Genomic DNA, 18,713 nt, shown 5'->3' with positions numbered 1-18,713 from the left:
GAGTTAACTGAGAATAATTGTAAAAATCAATGGAGGGGGGATTTCCTAGGGTAGTCTTGTTCTGTGCACCCATATTAAGCAACAGTTGGCACTTGCTTGAGAGTGGGAAACACGTTTGTTTTTTCTCACCTGCCTTTTTGCAGGTGAAGCTACAGTTAATTAGCAGATAAAGTTCATAGAAACAAAATTTTTTAGCTGTTCATATCTGCTGTTAAAGGCCTTGGAGCAATGTGGTGTAAAGCAATTGGTAACATTGGTATAAGCTCTGAGAAAGCTAGTCCAGACCATTTTTAAAACTTACCTGATGAAATTGTACATGTACCAAAAGCTGTGGACATGTTCTCCGCTCTCTCTAAAACCCCTTTGTGCTGGCAATGAGCTTATTTGTCTACAAAGATGCTATGTGTTTTACATCAGGAAGGCAGTCTGAGAAATGTTGGGTGGGCTCACACCTGATACTAAGTCACCCTGCAAATGAGCCATGGTAGAAGCGTTTGCTAAATAAGCTGCAGTGTGACCAGCAGGTAGATGGGCTTACCCTGATTGTTCTCTTCCTCCTTCCCCGTCAGTCCTCCAATATTAATTCCCCCTCTGTTTTCATAGCAGTTACCGTAGGCACACAAGTTTCTCACAGCAATAAAATTTGCATGTATCTGTATGTTTCTTTTAAAAGAAAGCAGAGACTGCATCAGCAAGTGCTTTCATAAGGAACTGCATAAATGCATCAGAGTGGGAAAGGGGGTTCATATTTTCCCTTTCTGGAATAGCTGGAGAATTAGGGAAGTCTTGGAATGGTGGAAGGCATTTAAAAGAGGCAGGCGTTACAGTTGAACATTTAAAGGTGACAGGAACCCCTTGCCAAGGGGGAAATACTGCCCTCTCCTCTTCTGGGACATATTCTTTCTTTTGCTGCTTTCCCATTTTACTGGTGTTTCTCCATTGACAGCTACGCAATTGGTGCGTGGCAGCTGTATGCAAATTAGCCCGTGTGCTACCTACTCCTTGCCACTTCCATGCTGCGACATACAAGGATAGTGACCAAGCGACACTCTATTTCTGGAGTAGCCATAAAGGCTCACTTGTAAAGGACCAACAACAAATGGTTTAAACGCATAATTTCCAGGGTCAACACCCCCCCTCCAATTACAGTCTTACAAGAGGAAAAATAAAAACAAGTACTATTTCAGCATCAGTGGAAGAGCAGTTGCTTGGGAGATCAGATAAGTGAACAACAGGGGATGTTCCCATTGAGCCGCTCCGTAGCTCTTCCCAACAGACCACAATAAAGTCGCCCTGCTGGGGTTTGATGACATGCCAACCCAAGAACAGCCCTAGAACAAGCTATGGGCGGCTTAGTGTCATTTCATGAAGTATAATCTCTCCTGCACTAGTTTCACATGACATGAGGCCCACCATGTCTATTACATGTCTATTATACTAGAACAATGTCATCTGGAATACAATGATGATTCTTTTTATGGTTGGGTGGGTAGTTGGAATTCGTTACTTAAATTCTCCTTCTCTTTTTTAAAGAGTCATTTGTCCATGCAAAGTTTCATACGGGCAAAAAGGAGAAGTCTCCTGAGATAAAAATGGTGCCAGTTATAGTTAAGTTCTGACCTCTCTCAGTAGGGCTGGGAAAGGTCTCTGCCGGTGCCCTAGCTTTGGCATACTTAGAATCATGGGTTGGAAGGGGCCAAGAAGGCCATCGGGTCCAACCCCCTGCTGTTGCAGGACACCAATTTACACTGTTGTTGTTGTTCTTGTTAATTACATTTCTATATTGACCCACAATCCATACAAACAAACGATAAAAATACAATAAAATGCCAGAAATACTAAAAATATTAAAAAGTTTGAAAGAGCTAAAAACAGCATGACTGAGATCTTGTCAAATCACTGTTGGTCTTGTGAACTGGTCCTTAGTGTGCATGTTTACTTTACACAAAGAAATGTACTGGCAGAAACACTGGTTTTTTATGATTATAGTTAAAGAAAAGTAAGCATGAATTTGAGTGTGGCTTAAAGAAGGATTTTGTTTTCTCTCAGTCTTCAGGCATGTTGAGCTGAAGGGCTGTGGTTGCTTGCTGCTTGCGGTCAATTCCCTGCCTTATTCCCATTATTTTAGAGCATATAAAGATTAAACTGAAGTGAAAGGTGTGCAAAGTTGTGAGATACATTCAGAAGAGGGAGTGGGGTTAGCTCTGGTCACTGAACAATACTGGCTGCCGCTTACATGTTCACATTTGTTCTTTTGAGAGAGAGAAATTGTAAAGGTCACCTACATCAGTCTGATAATGCTGGTGCAATTGCTCAGGCTTTTCCTGTTACACTTTGTAGTAGCATCTGCAAATTGACAATTTGCCAGTTCCTGGCTGGCCAGCTCTTTCCAAATAAAATGGATGTTTGATCTTGACTTCTTTTGAGGTCGGTCCATTTTCAATAATTCAGAGTTAAATTATCCATTTGAGTCAGTCGCAGTAGCCCATTTCCAGGGTTAGGGCTTAGGTGGCTCATAGACTGCTTTTTCCCATTGCCAGTTGTGTGCTGGATGTGGTTTCAAGGAATTGCTGCTGTTTCTCCCAGGCTTAGCTGCAAGTGGCTAGATTTGAATGCAAAACTTTACAGGTGTTATACTAGAAGTATCATTAATGTAGGAGTATTCAACATAATTTTGTTGCCATAAAAAATTAGGTTTTTTTCTCTTTAAAACTCTACATAAGGACATAGTCTATGATTTTAATGCAGTTTTTTTAATTCACATTTTCTGTCCCTCTTGATTAAGTTACTTCATTGCAATTCACGCTCCTTTTTTGGCTCTTTTTTGCCCTTCCCACCCATCTGTTTAACCTTGAAAGCAATCTTTTGTGATTTTTCAAATTGAAACACTGAACTGGACACATAACATTTTGAGTCATCTGCATTGCACCCTGCATTACAAATTAAATCCTGTTGATTTCAAGCATTTGGTCAACTGTTCAGTAGAAACCATGCCTATTGTTTTCAGGTCCAATTTTTTGAAAAGGTACTACCAAAAAAAAGAAAAGAAAAGAAAAATCAAGGGAAAATCAATTAGAGTAATGCTTTAACTGTGGAACAATCCAGCCTGTTACAAATTAACTAAGGTTGCAAAGACAAATGGAGACACGCCATCTTGTTGCTCGTAGTACTCCCCCCACCCCACCCCACTTTCTTCTTGGTTTTCCATGTACTGCTGATAAAGCATTTAGAGTATTCAGAGTGCATTTACTTCTTTTTTCGTTCTTTCTAAATGACTTTCTCTGAATGTTTCCTTTTCTATTAAGAGGATCTTGTTGAAGTAACCTTCCAAGTAAAGAAGTTCCAGTTGACAGCTGCTTCTTCAGTACAATAACAGGGCATTCAGTCATCTTCCATATAAAAGTTCCTACAGTCTAATCTTTTTACAATTCCAATCTTCTTACTTACAGAACTGGACATGCTATTGGTAGAGGAAAGGATAAAGACCCAAAGGGATGCAAAATTAAAGATTTGCCTCAGGGCTTCAGTCCCCACTTGGAGATGATGAATAGAATGCTTTTAAGTCATATTATAGGGGACTTTTAAGAAAGAAAGAAGGATATCTGTTGTAGGCTACTACAATGCATTCACTTGTATTTTGTGAGTAGCACTTCACATCCCAGACACAATATTCAGTTTCATATCTTATGTGATAAAAATAGGGCATCTCTAACTCAGACATTTTCTTTTGAATGTCCATATTTATTTCAGTAAGAATGTCAACATTTAAAATTCCCATCATTTTGAAAACCACAACTTTCCAACAAGTTGCAGGTGGTTATGATATCTTCTTTAAACTAGGGATTCCTTTAAGGGCCAGGAACAGCTCCCCTGGAGCATCAGGCAGTGGTTCCCCAGATCTGCCCACCTCCTTCAGTCATTTGGTGCTTTCCCAGTTTTTGCACATTTTCTGTTTCCTGTTCTGAATGGTTCAGATGCGCCCCCTAAGAGCTACTTACTGGAAGTAAGAGATTTAAGCCACAATATGCTGGTATCTGGGTATGCAGACCTGCTCCTTTTGCCTTTGACCCCAGTGCCACTGAGATATGCTCCTCAAGCAGAAAGAGGCTCCATATCTCCTAAATCAGAAGTTGGACAACTTCTGACTGCCTAGCCCAGGGGTCGGCAACCTTTAACACTCAAAGAGCCATTTGGACCCATTTTCCACACAAAGGAAAACACCAGGAGCCGCAAAACCCTTTTGACATCTAAAATGAAGATAGCACTGCATATATCGTCTTTTACCTTAATGCTATGTATATCTTCATTATGATTTAGCTGCAGCTCTTGTTCAGTCAGTAAAAACTGTTATTTTTAATCTTACAATATAAACTAGTAGGACTCCTTTCGTATATTTTGAATAGGAGAACAGCTTCCTGAAGAGTCAAAGTCAGTGCTAAAGGGATGCTTGCATTAAACAGCAAACCCCATAAGCTCATCAGCAGTAAAAGCAAATGAATCTACCCATGTATCATTAAACGTTTGGTTTTCTTCAGAAACTTTTCTTCAATTTATCCATGGTTGGCCTACGGGGATGTGGGGGAGCTCAGTAAATCGCGTGCTGGTGGCTGTCGCACATTGGTGGTCATGGCACATATTTTGAGCGACGGAGCCGCAGCGGAGGGGTGAGAGAGCCACATGCTGCTCCGGAGCCACGGGTTGCTGACCCCTGCACTAGACTATTACAGTCTAATGTTTCATATTCTCCTTTAGCATATGTATGTTCTTCCATCTTGAACCACTTAATGTAATAGTGCCAGAGATATAGGTGTGTTTAGTGAATGATTAGCAGATAAACAGTCAAGTGCTGTGAATTGTGACAGGTCCCAAGCTGAGCTTTTAACATTCAGATGAAGGAGATTACATTGGGACAAAGAGAATCTTTTCAGCAGCTTTTGGTGTAACATGAGAGCCTGCAGGAAGCTTGTTTAGCAGAGGAATGTCGTGATTTACTTAGCTAGCTAGCTCTGTGTTCCTGAGTGGAGCTTTGAGCAGATCAGCGGCTGTGCCAGCGCGTGTTTTGAGTGATGGAGCCGCAGCAGATGGGTTCAAGAGCCCACATGCGGCTCCGGAGCCACGGGTTGCCAACCCCTGGCCTAGGCTTTTCGGGCTATAGTTCCTGTGCTTGTTCAGCATTGATCTTGCTGATGGATGTTGTAGGTCAAAACATCTGGAGATCTGGATTTGTCTTCTCAATGCCTTTCTCCCACTTGGAGGCGATCAGCCTGTAGATTCAGCAGTTCGGCCATCCATTGGCTGGATGGCTGCCCTATGCCATCCTAGCTACTGTAAATTTGTTGTCATTTCAGACTAATCATTTCAGACTATGATTATTTCCCAGTACAGTAAAGAATTTGCAATAATAGACCCTATTGGTTAATAAAATTTCAACCTAAAAAAAATAATTTCAACCTATTGGTTAATTTTATTACTCATTCTTAGTAGTAATTTCACTAAGTATACATTTGCATACCATGGTTGATTCCAACAGGAATATTGGTTATCCTCTAAATATTTCAGTCTTTGGTGGATCTCCCTGTGAAATGTTTTCTGGGAAGTATCTTAAATTTAGAAACAGTTAACAAAATATCACTGGAGAATGGCATACATTGAATTTGAAAAGGTGAATTTATGCTTTAGTGGCATCCCGCTAACTCAGGAAGCAGCAAGGTAACTCTTTCAGTTCTGCTCATTTTCAAGTCATTTGTGGTCACACCTCAAATGTCAGTGATTGTATCTGAGTGCAGTGAATGGATCTGAAGAAGTATTTTACATGTTCCGTCTTCTCATCCTGACTGATACCTGTTTATAGTTTGGAGATACATTGGTGGAACTTCTAAAGCAAAAGCTTGTTACTGCATATTTATTAAAATTGCATTTATTCAAAAGGTGTTTTACTCAAGGCTTAGAATGTAGGAAGCTGCTTTATGCTGACTCATATTACTCATGTCACTGACCCACCTATGTCAGTGTTGGATACAATATGTGGAAGCCATGGCTCTTCAAGGTTTCAGGAATTTTTATGTATTTATTTATTTTCTCATGTTTCTGTCAGGAAAGGGCAGGGACTGAACCCTGGACCTTCTGCATGCAAAACAAAGCATGTAAAACCAAGTCCATCTCCATGAAGAAATCACTAATACCTGTCCGTATGCTGTCAGATACGAAGAGATTACACATCAGTTCTGCTGCATTGACAAGCACAGGCAGGTCTAATAGGTGGGCCAGGATGGTGGCAAGAACCTGCGGTGATAGATGTGGCAGCAGGCATTGTTTACTGCATGAAAATGATATCCTTGCAGGATTTGGTGCTGTCCATGGTACAGCACTAGTAAACCTGGTGAGAATGGGATAATCGGCTCGTTCTAGCTCATGCTTCAGTTTTAAACACCCCCCTGAAATTGCCTTAAAATAATACAGCTGCTGTTAGTACTCCCAGTGTGCAGTTTCAGTAGTACATGTTTGCTGTGAATGTATCCGCTAGTCAAACTGACTAATGGGTGTTATTTCTTTCACCTGCACTCTGGATGTGTTGATTACAACTCTCAGCATTCCTGCAGTATTGACCGTACTGGTTGGGGCTGTTGGGAGTTGAAATCCAAATCATCTGTAGGGCACCAGGTTGGAGAAAGCTGAACGGCAACTCTTTTCGCAAATGGTGTAGATACTGCCCAAGCAAGACATAGAGCTTCCTCATAAACATGCTGCAGATCACAGATGAATGGAGCTCATGGCAGATACATGGTTTTAGGGCATACATATGGGGGGGGGATGGGTTCCCAGCTGTTTGCCCTTCTCATCTGCCGTTTACATTCACCATAACTTGTGATAGAAAGTCTCTTTGCACATGCCAGCTGTTTAGGAATATGATCTTGCACATGCTGTGCTAATTGCATGGAAGCAGGGATAGGACACATGGATTCAGTCTTGCTTCTTCCTCTGTGTGTCTTGACTGTAACATGCGGTCATATAATTTGTCCAATATATGGGGTTTTCATACATTTAAGCAGTAGCTCGAAATGCAAATGGAATTGAATGTACTACCCTTCAGTTAATTATTTTATTATTTATTTATTTATTTATTATTATTAATTATTCATCTTTGAAAAAAGGGATGGCTGTCTTCAGCTAGAACATGTTCAAGAGGGAACATGGAACAAAATGAGATGACATATTTACCATGTTCTGCCACCATAAGTAGGAGCTTCCATACGTATAAAGCCATCATCCCTGCAAGCGGAAGACGAGCACAGTGTGGAAAACATGTCACTGACTGCTGGTTATTTTCTTGACAGAACATGAACTTGCACCTACATTCTGAAGTTGCATTAATATACCATCTGTATGCATTGCATGACTAAATAGGGAGTGACTGGTACTTACCATGCAAAGTTTTTTTCTTTCTCAGATACAAGGAAATGAAAATGAAAATGTCTGCTTTATTCCAACACTGCTGCTTTTTTTATTGTTATCACATGAGGAGTTTAGTAAACATGGACTTTCCTTTTATTTTTGTTCCTCCCCTGGTGTCCATAGACTTGTCATATTGCAAACATGTGATGCAGTAGTGCTGCTGCTGAAAGTGTATTTCTAAGTCATCTTCTAACTGAAAGTGTATCTGCTGATATAACATTGAATTTAGCATTGCATGAAATCACTTTAAAACTTCTATTCAATGTAGTCAGGAATGGACTAAGGAATTGTGTCTTTTTCTGGGGGGTCTGGTTTTGTTTCAGATGAAATCATGCATCAAGATATTGTTCCCCTCTGTGCTGAAGATATTGAGGACCAGCTGAGAAAGAAGTTTGCCTATCTGTCAGGTGAGGTCATGAATGTTCCTTTTGGACTCCGTTAAAATAAGCATGTTGACAGTTTCAGTTATCAGCATCGTGTATGTAAGAATCTAAAGATATATGTCTTTTCTTGGTTTATTTTGTATATGTTGGCTTACATATAGTAATCTTGAACTTAAATGAATACTGTGCAAATTGAATGTTCATTCAAACAAAGTAAGGTGATCAGTGATGGCAAGCGAACCTTACAGCAGATAAAACAAAGTTATTCTAGGAACAGCCCTTTCAGCTTTCTGGCATATAAAATGTGATATGTGCATTGGATCTTTGAGGTTATAACACATTCATTCTAGTCTTTGGCTACCTAGTTCAGGAGGTAAAGTTCTCCGTATTTATCAAGACAGGAAGACAGAAAAAAACCTAGGTGTAACAATAAGATTTTTTTTTCCTTTCCATCCGAGCAAAGATGGATACCCTCTTAAACAGTGTAATTCTATTCAGGATTCTTTAATCTACCTTCAGGACATCTGTAAGCACACTCAACATTCATTAACATCCACAATTCAGTGGGGCATGAAGGTAGCCCTTTCTCATTCTTTTTTGTTGGGTTTATAGTTAACTCTTTTGATCTTGTGGTGAGTAGATATTATTGTACAATAATGAAGCAATGGTTAAAGAAGAAGTTGTATTCCCCCCATTAATTCTATTCACTGCTCCTTTTCAACTTGACTTTTACCTTCTGTACTAAAAAGGCATGTTAACACCCAACTTCTGGAACTCATGCCCTTATCATGTGAGAACCGTATTTAATATTCTTCCATTAGATCTCTGTAGCAAACTTTTAAATGTTCTGCTAGGAGCAAGCAAGCTGTTCAGAAGAAAGGCCCAGAACGGATCGGATTAGTGATTCAGTTAAATGCAGCACCATAACTGGGATTACAAATCATTAATGGATTAATTGCTTATGCCTGTTGTTTACTCTGAGGTCTGAGGGATAACTTAAAACTACTGTTTTATTTACCTCCTTGATAATCAGCCACAAATGTTCATTTACATATATTTCTTGAAATTAAATAAATCAGGAGTGCATATATTTTTGTAGAATTAAGAAGCCAGACAGGCTTTCCTAGGTACCATCTTGGTAGGAAGTATAGTGAATTCTCTTCTCAACAGTTGCGTCATGAAATCTGTCCCTTCCTTGCCTTTGTTAGCATATGTTCAGAATCGTTCACTATCATTATCGTCTTTATTCAATACACTTTAAAGTTTGCAAGGCTTTGCACATATGCAGGCAAAGGAACACCAGCGAGAAGTATTTACAGAATCAGAGAAATTTGCCATTGACAGAAACTTGTCATTTATGCAAAATCTTTAGAGAAACACCTAAAAGCAGTACAGTAAGATGTGAGCTTGCTCAATAGGCAGAGAATGCTGATGGTCAGTTTGGAAGGTAGAACTGATTGAAATAGCTGAAAAAAAGATAGAAGAAGAGGTTCATAGATGTAGATATTTGTGTTTAATTATCTCTGTTGTACAGTTCAGCTTTGCTGTTGCCCATCTTGGGAATTTTGCCCAGGGCACTTATTTAGCAGGCTAATTTTTAGTGGCTTGGCGGGGGGGGGGGTTGTTTTTTGCATCCTTGATCCAATGCTTTTATACACAGCCGGAGCATTACTTATTCCTACATCCTATTGTAGCAGGTTCCACAGGTTTCAGTTTGTTGTGAACCTGTTTACCTTCAGGGGCTATCCTCCCACACCCATATAGTTGCCTGCCAGTTCAAATAACTCACTAAGACTCTTCAGAATCTTTTGCAGAGAACTAGCAGCAAGGCATTCTCATGATAGAACCCATGTTTGTTTGTTTGTTTGTTTGTTTGTGATATTTCTAACCCATCCAATCACTATGCATCACTGGACAGCTTACAAAATTCAATAATTGCAACAATATAAAAAATCATAAATACCCCAAACAACAACGTTCTTGAAGTCCCTGAGAAAGCAATCTTATGGATTCTGTGGGAGTATCAGATTTTTACCCTAACCTTAACCCCTTTCAAGACTGAAAACAGTGCTATACTTTGGGAGGTGGACTCTAAATTCTGATCCTTCCCAGTCACTGCTGCCACAGAAAGAACTGTAGTTGCTGTTTCCCAGGGTTGCAAAGGCAACTTTGGGAAGGCAATAAAGGGGCCGCTCTGGTGGGAGAGGGCAGGACCTGCCTCTCCAGGCCCAGCGGCATGGCCCCTCCAGAAGATCTTAGGCCCTGGCCTAGAGAAAACAACAACAAAGAGGGCAGAGAGGCAAAATTTGCCCATGTCCCTCCACCTGCTCTGCCAGGTATCTCCTGGCAGAGTATTGGCTATTCAGCACTGGCTAAGTATGGCAATTCATTTTTAAGTATTATATGTAATTGTGTGCATATGTTTCTGTATACCTAGAATCTTTGGAGCATTTGGAATGGATTCTTGGATTATAATGGCTTATATACTTTGATAGCCAAACTAAATATAGACCACCTGATAAAATGCAGAAGAGGCAGCTCACACACTAAAATTAAAATGTTTTATTCAGCCCAATGTACTAAGTTCACCAGACAGGTCATAGAAGTTAATCATAAAAAAATAGTAACATGAAGTACAGTGAAGTATTAAATTCCAATTTAAGATCAAACCAATCAAACATAAAAGCTGGAATTTATTTAAAAGCCACCTCGATAGTTAATAGGCTGGAAAAATAAAAGTATTTGCCTGGCATTGAAGAGACATTAGACATCAGAAACAGGAAATATCTCCCCAACTCCAACTTCAGATGGCAACTTCAGCAACTTCAGGAGCACTGCTAGTCTCTGAAGAGTGATGCTGAACATAACAGAATGCAGTAAGAGAGCAGAAATACAGCTGCATGTCTGCCTTAATTTTGTATGGAAGATTCTGTTAATCCTCTATGAGCCCCTTGGATTAAGTCTATTTTCATAATAATGTTTTGAAAGAGATGGTAATAAAATGTGACTATGGGAGAGCCCTTTTTGTAATTTTCTTTCCCATTTTTTTGAAGACGTTTTTGGGAAATTGAGGGAGGGGCATGGGAATTTTTAATAGAATTTTCTCTTTTTTCCCATCTCCTTTTTCCAAACCATCACATCTTTATATTTTAATAATTACTTTCATTCCAGGTAATGAGTGGTGAGTAAAATGTGCCCTTTCTTCTTAGGTGGGCGAGGAAAAGATGGCTGCCCTGTCATTACTTTTCCAGAATATTCAACATTCAGTGAAATTCCAGACCATGAGTTTCAGAACGTTCTGACGTACCTTGCTAATATTCCCAGGTGAGAATTGTGTGCAACAAAATAAGAATCTTTATCAAAGTAATGATAATGTTTACTACCAGATTGGGACAGTTCAGAAAGCTGTAAACAAGTTACATTTTTAAAAAGAATTGTGTGTATGTAAAGCAGCGATTCATTTCTCACTGCTTTTAGGGATCAGTAGACTTTTGGAGCTCTTACAAAGAGGAATTTTGTGTTCCGGAGTTCTCTCGTTGCCTTCCCTTACAGCTGTAAGAAAGCACTGCAGTTATGCTTAACTTTTGCGGGCAGAGGGCTGTGGCTGAAAGAAAGATTCCCACTGTAGAAACAGCACGGTGTTGCTGAATGCCTTTGTCCTATCCATTATGACAAAATAAAAAACTGATTTGAAGAGGGGATACTGGAATTCAGCAGGCTCAACCACTCGGTTACTGGGACAGGAGCAAAATCTCCCTCACATATGCATGGACACAAACTCTAAAGAATTTGTGGCAACTTGTTCAGTGAGTACTTAGAATCGTATGCATATTTGATAGGAATATTTCATAAGGAATTTTAAGACCATTCTAGTAATTTTATAGGTGTGAAATATAAATCCATCTGAAATGATGCTATATAAAAGGCCTTCACATTATTCAGTTATGAAAGTAATAATGAATTATAAAGGAATTCCAGCAAAATATTTCTCACATGTTGATTTTTCTGCTCTTAGGCAAATACCAGCATACTAAAAACAAGCAAAACAACAGCAAACATAATTTCTGTCTGCTGAAAAAGGCTGTGTACTTTTCCCTCGTTTTGAAAGGCACAGCATCAGCAAATGAAAAAGAACGGGCATACCACTTACTGTGCTGCTTCTGTCTGTGCAGGAGACTTAATGCATGTGAATTAAGTGCAGTTGTTGTGACATGACTGCAATTGGGCAGGGTAGGAAGCTGTGGTTGGAGTCCCAGCAACACCTTGAATCCAGCACTCAAGTAGGTGGTTACTGAGCTGTGGGTTGTTAATCACATAGCTCATTCATCTCAACAGCCTTTGAGCAGTGCCCATGGTTTGTTGTTGGTCTCTGAACTATTTTCCCTGTTGTGTTATCTTAACTAGGTTCAAACACATGCCACTCTTCAGAAATAACCATGTTTCAACAACAGCCTATACTAAACCCATACTCCACACTTGAATGTGGGTTTTTGTTGTTGTGATTTATTAAACGTTTAACTCGCCCCACTAGCCACATGGCCCCCTGGGCAGGCTACAACAACAAAACATGCAAAAACAGTATAAAACAATAAAAACATCTCAAACATTAAAACAGCAATAAAAGTGCACCCACCAGAACTCTAGATTGCATAAAAGACATATCTCCTTCTACTGAAATAGCATTAAAAACCAGTTTAACAATTAAAATATCAGCGGAATAGAAAGGTCTTCACCTGGCACCAAAAAGAATGCAAAGATGACGCCAGGCAAGTGTGTCTGGGTTGTCATGTTGTCCAAACCCAGGCAGTGTAGTTCAGCCTTGTTTGGTTATTAAGGTTTCTGTGTGGGATGATTCTTGGACCACTTGCTATTAAGGCATTGTTGGGAAGTTGTTTGTGAGACCCAATGTCCTGCAAGATTGGCTATTTGAACCAAATGGAGGATTGTGCCATCATGGTTGACACCAGCTTACTTCTCAGGAAGCAGGGTCATACATCTGCTTCAATCCATTCAGCCCTGCCGCTCTTAAATATAGCCATCAGTTCTTGTGCTCTGTTTTGTAGGTGATGTAGCACAAGTCTGACATTAGGGTGTATCCAGTGGTGCTGCTTTGTGTAGAACTGTTGGGAAAAGGATACCTCCTCTGCAGTCATTTCTGTCCAGGGAAGTCATGGGAAAATCTGAAGCAGATTGAAGTCTATGCAGGGAGGGTCTCTAGGAGGAGGACTGGGAAGACATATTGTATAAACTGACTTCTGTACATGTAAATGCATCTTGCCAGAAGTCAGTGCTCCTAAAGCCTCTTATAGTGTAGCTTTGTAAATAGCTTTATATAGGGCATCTTCAAGACCTTTTTCATTTTAGCAAAAATGAAATCTCATCTTTGTCAGAATGATGTGACCATGTTTACTTTGTCATGCCAAAGAGTGTAGTCCTGCTTAACAATATTTGGGCTCATGTGCTTTAAAAAGCCTGTATTTTAAAAAATCTTTATAGTATGATATACTGAAATATTGTATGCCAATGTTAAAAGGCTGCCCTCATTAAAGAGTGTCATATAGACCTTTTAGAAGCCTTCAGTAAGTAGCCCAGATCTATCCCCAGATTAATGCTATTACTATATAATTTTTCAAAAAAAAAAACCCCCCAGGAAGTTAAAATAGAATAAAGACATTATGAAGCATTGGGAAAAGCACAGAAAGTTGCCCTATACAGAATCAGACCACTGATTCTTCTAGCCCAGTATGGTTGGCATTGACTGGCAGTGGTTCTCCAGGATTCAGTAGGGTTCTTTCTTAGAGATGCTGAGGCTGGAATGAGGGACCTTCCACATACAAACTACTTGTTCTGCCACTGAGGTACAGCCACCTCCCAATTATCTGAAGCAGATCTAATGAACACACCAAAAATTTCCTAGTCCCTTGGAACATTTATACTAGCAGTTAAGTAGATTTCTTTCCATTAAAGCAGAAAACCACCACTTTTCTCTCTGGCAATTTCAGAATCAGTGTGTTTGGGGGAAATGGATGAAGGTGAACAAGCAGAACAAGGGAGGGTCAGAACAGAATAATGTTGTACCTAGCTGATTATCTGATGGAAGTCTGCCAGTGAAATAGAGAACTATTTCAGGATTTGGCACAAAATCTGCTACATTCAGTAAATGTCCTGAATTCAAAATCTGGATCGAATGAGTGCTGTCAAATAGGAACAAAGAAAAACCTAGCACACATGAAACATGGAAACTGATTGCTCTTGTGTAAGCAGCACAGTATACATGTAGTCTTATCCTTAGAAACCTGTTCTTCCACCCTGGAGTGTGGATCTTCTGCCCACATTTTTGATTATGCATAATTCTGACCCATTATTCTCAGTGCTATGAGTTTTTATAGTATTTTGAATTCATTTTTTTGCAAGAACCACTAGAGGCTGCTATTGTGAAATACCAGCACAAATTAGGTTCCTTTGTGCACTGGGACACTTCCTGCATCATGCAAACAAGAACTTATTTTTGTGAGACTTATTTTTCGTGAAACTCTGTGGGAATGGGAAACTACAAAGTGCTTGTGTTTTGTACTCCCACTCTGAAGCAGGAAAGGGGAAAATAACACTTGTGCATTTATGACAAGCTTGTCAGTCAGTATGCCTGAAAGTTTCCTGAACAGTAACTTTATATAGTTTTTTCCTCTTTATGTTTACCATTGCTTAATGTGCTGCTGCCACTGTTGTTGTTGTTGTTAACTCTGAGATGTATACTGTGAGTTAACCTTGCATTACGGAGTGATTCTTTATGTTCTTGGGAATGCCTGATTTAGCATCATAAGACATTTAGTTAGCATAATGGATTTCTTTACTGGTCATAACAAAAAAAGAGTTACTGAAAAGTGGCATAAAAGGAAAGCAGTCCACAATAGCAGGTGAGAAATCACATAATAAAGTGTCATTCAGAAGCAGCAACATCAGCATCAGGTGACTTTTCATGACATCTCATGGCCACCAAGGTAAATGCAGAACTTTTAACTTTTATTTAACTCTAAACACTTCTAAATTTGCCCTTGTAATTTATGACAGTTTCTGCCAATTAAGGAACAAAATCTATAATGCAGGATCCTTTCCACTGAGTATCATCTCGCCTGTATGAGTAGCTGACAGAAAATGATGTATTATATCTCGAAATGTTGCCTCTCTGTCACAGTTGGGATGTATTTTTACCTAATGTAATGATGCTTGAAAATCATTTTATGGCATCTCTCCTCTTTTGACTGCTTCCCTCATTTCTCCATTTCAAAATTGTCCTCAGGCTGCAGTTCTATACCAAGTGATTTAGGAGGAGGCTCCATGAAAATCCATGGGAAAATGCACAGAATTGCACTAACGGGTGTGTTACTGTGTTACTAACAATACTTCGGGGGACTGGTATTTATACTCACTGTAACTCTGTGGAGTTCTTTGTTCACCTGCTTTATTTTTTAGACTGCTTCTTATTTATTGAAGAGTGCTATGTTTCCTTTTCAATATGAAAGCTTCCATGCTGTCATTTAACAATAAGTGAAAAGAAGTATCAAAAGAAAAAGAAAGCAGTCTTTGAATTTATGATTGCGTTGAATTGATAATAAGCCTACAGACCGAAATGCCATTAAAAGAGACCAAAGAGCCGTAGGAAAAATTGCACACACAATGTATGGGGTGTCTTTATGCAAACCAGAAAGGAAACATAGGAATTATTGGTACCAAATGAAAGCAATTATATAATCTTTGAAAGACATGGTGTCAGAATCAGTGGAAATATGACTATTTCTTCATACTGAAAAATATAGAAAGGGCAGTGAGATATCCTTTGTTCAATGATAGGCTAGACATTCACTTTGTTCAAGGATAGGCTAGACATGCACATGGTGGGCATGTTGTGAGCAGAGCCGGCTGGAACTGGGGGTCAGACTAGATGACCTGGGAGACCCCTTCTGACTTGTTCTGTTTCTATGTATATGGAAGATATTATTGGTAACCTTGAAAGTGGTGTTTAACCTGTTCCAGATGGTACTGCAGAAAAGCAGTGGCAAATTTCAATAATAGATCAATACTTCATCCCATTGTCCTTGCAAAAATTTGTTATTTTGTACAAGTGTTGGTTTATGTTAGCATGATGCTATTTGCAGTAGCACTGAACAAATCTGCATACTATTTTCCAATTAAGAGCTGCTCCATAGGACCATACATACATACATACATACATACATATATATATATAATGTTCCAGCACCTTTTTATCTTATCTCTGCCGCTATCATTGAAAATCATGTGTAACCAATTAAACAATAAAAGTTATTAGCTAACTAACAAAGGCTGTTCATGTTTACTTAGATGCAAATTCCACTGTGTTCACTAGCTCACCCCCAGATAGTTACATGTAGGTTTGCAAACCTAGTTCATTAGATATCAAAGCAAGGAACAAAACAATTCAACCCAGTCGTAAATTTGCTGATAAATATATAGAACCATGTGAACACGGTGGATTGAATTCATAAAGAAAGTGACATCCTGGAAGAGTGGAAACAAGCTGTCATGGACAGTTCATTTTGGAGAGCCACCACAAGGCTGAAGAGAACTTTGTGGCACATAAACAATGACAGCAACAACAACATGATATCAGTCAAACCTGCTGTATTATATTTATTCAGGAACACTGATGATAGCTTACCGAGAATGTATAGATTTCATTTTTAGATTTGGATGAAATAATTTATATGGATCTTTTGAAATAATATGTTCAGTATTCTTTTTTTATTTTTTTTATCATGTTTTAACAGCTGTTCCCTCATACAAAAAAGCCTTCAGCTGACCTCACTGCAGATAGCAGGAGAACAGAATATGGCTTCAAGATACTGTTTTTCTCTGTCTAAGCAGATTAATCTCAGGATATTTTTGTACCAAGATGGCAGTGATGTTTACTTAAACAGAACGAGTCACACTGCTTGCTTTTGGGCTATAAAATACTGAAATAAATGAGAATTGCCTAGCATAACAATGTTCTATGCTGAGGTTTTGTTGTTAGAAAAGATGCATGAGTCTGTTAAAGGATTAGTGAGCAAAGGAGTAATGGTGCAAACTGTAGCATTAAAGAACAAGAAATGCTTTTTAAAAATCTGTCTAAACCATCATAGGAAGCTTAGACCAAGCCAGAGTATTTGACCATCTAGCTCAGTATTGTCTCTACAAGAGCATGTTTCTTTCAGGTTAACCTTCTGAGGCCTGCAGACCAGCAGTTAGCAGACCAGAGGAAAATGTGGATGGGCACACACACACGTATATACTGACACAGAGATGTGCACATCTATATGCATAGCACACACATTCATTTTCTCTCCCCTTACACACACACCGTAATTAAAATAAACTGGAATGGCTTTCCAGTGGAGACAACGAAACTCCAATAGTAGGCATGTCATGAGCAGAGCTGGTTGGAGCCAGGAGTCAGACTAGATCAGTGGTTTTCAACCACTGGTCTGGAAACCAATGCCAGTCTGCGGGAGTAACATACGGCTTTTGTTATCACAGAAGTAAGTCCTATGTTCCACCAAGAACCACCACTTTGGGTATGAGAATGTGGATGAAACCATATTTCATTTAGCCACGTCTTTTATTTGTAAACAAATGGTAGGGCATTACAGGTATATCTGTATAATATGAATGACAGCACAGCTTTAAATGAACAGAAATACGGAAAGCTCAAGTGGAAGCGGGATTATTCAAAGATTGGAACCATCTTATTAAAAAGCAGTGTTACCCTATAAATACTTATGCAATAATATTCTATCAGAATAAATATTTTAACTGGTAACTTTATTAACTTAAGAAAATACAAACTTTGCAAAATTACTTAAAGTATTTTGCAGCTATACAAGAGAAAATGCTACAGAAAAGGAGGAGCTGTTGCTGGTAAACTCATACCAGAAGAAATACTTGCCACATGATTTAGATAGAATTTACCACCATCCTTACCATGGAGAATGCATTGACCTTCTAAATGACTAACAGATAATTGCTTTCATACCCCCTTTGGGAAAGTAACTTTCTAAAATCCTATGCTTTATAATTCCCACCCTTTCCCCTAAGTACATGAGATCATATGTCAGTCTTCCAAACAAAAGACAAATAATATGTTTCTGTGACCTGTAAATGAAAAGTTTAGCAATTTCAGTGACTGGATGACCTAAACATTAGCATCCTGGTTCCCTAGCAACTTCTAGCATGGGTCAGATGTTCTTTCACTATATGTCCTATAGCTGAGCACATCTTAGATGGCTAAAATGTTACCTTGGGTGTGAATAGATATTTAGGTTTATGGGCTAAGTTTCATAATTCCTGGGATGGAGTAATCCATTTGCTAACTACTTTATAGGGTACCTCAAGCATTGTGGGTATGCATTTATCTCAAAATTGGAGCAATATACATGTTGCTGGCATAGAAACCTATAGAATATTGATAGTCTAGTCAGAATGGCAAGTAGAAAAGAGTGTACTCTATGTAAGATTGCAATGTTGGACAAAAACTTGGAAAATTCTGCTGCCCACTTATGCATGAAGCTCCCCGGGTGTCTTGGGCTTAATTCACTTCTCAAGGGTACCGTGAGATTAAATGGAGAGGAAGAGGAGCATGTGCCTTGCTTTTGGCTCCTTGGAGGAAAGGTAGAAGTTAGATGTAACAACTAATTAAATAGAACTACCTTCCATGAATTTATGGATAATATGTTATCTATGCAGTGGCCTTCATGATAACTTGCGGACATTCCTTTATACATCAGTTAAAGCACAAATGCCAATCCATCTTATGTTAAACCATATTGTTTCATTATACAGTTATTTTAGGGTTATTTTTCTTTA

General features: G+C 39.0%; 1 protein-coding gene across 1 annotated transcript in view; it reads left to right on the top strand.

The window, feature by feature from the left end:
• MCF2L (MCF.2 cell line derived transforming sequence like) overlaps positions 1-18,713 on the top strand; it is a 92,134-nt gene that overhangs the window by 12,629 nt on the left and 60,792 nt on the right. The window contains 2 exon segments of the mRNA XM_044428722.1: positions 7,776-7,859; positions 11,045-11,159. Coding sequence (XP_044284657.1) covers positions 7,776-7,859; positions 11,045-11,159 — 199 coding nt within the window.

Source organism: Varanus komodoensis, unplaced genomic scaffold, assembly GCF_004798865.1.
Source record: "Varanus komodoensis strain SLA01 unplaced genomic scaffold, ASM479886v1 scaffold2, whole genome shotgun sequence".
NCBI lineage: Eukaryota > Metazoa > Chordata > Lepidosauria > Squamata > Varanidae > Varanus > Varanus komodoensis.
This window is presented reverse-complemented; position numbering and strand designations above follow the sequence as displayed.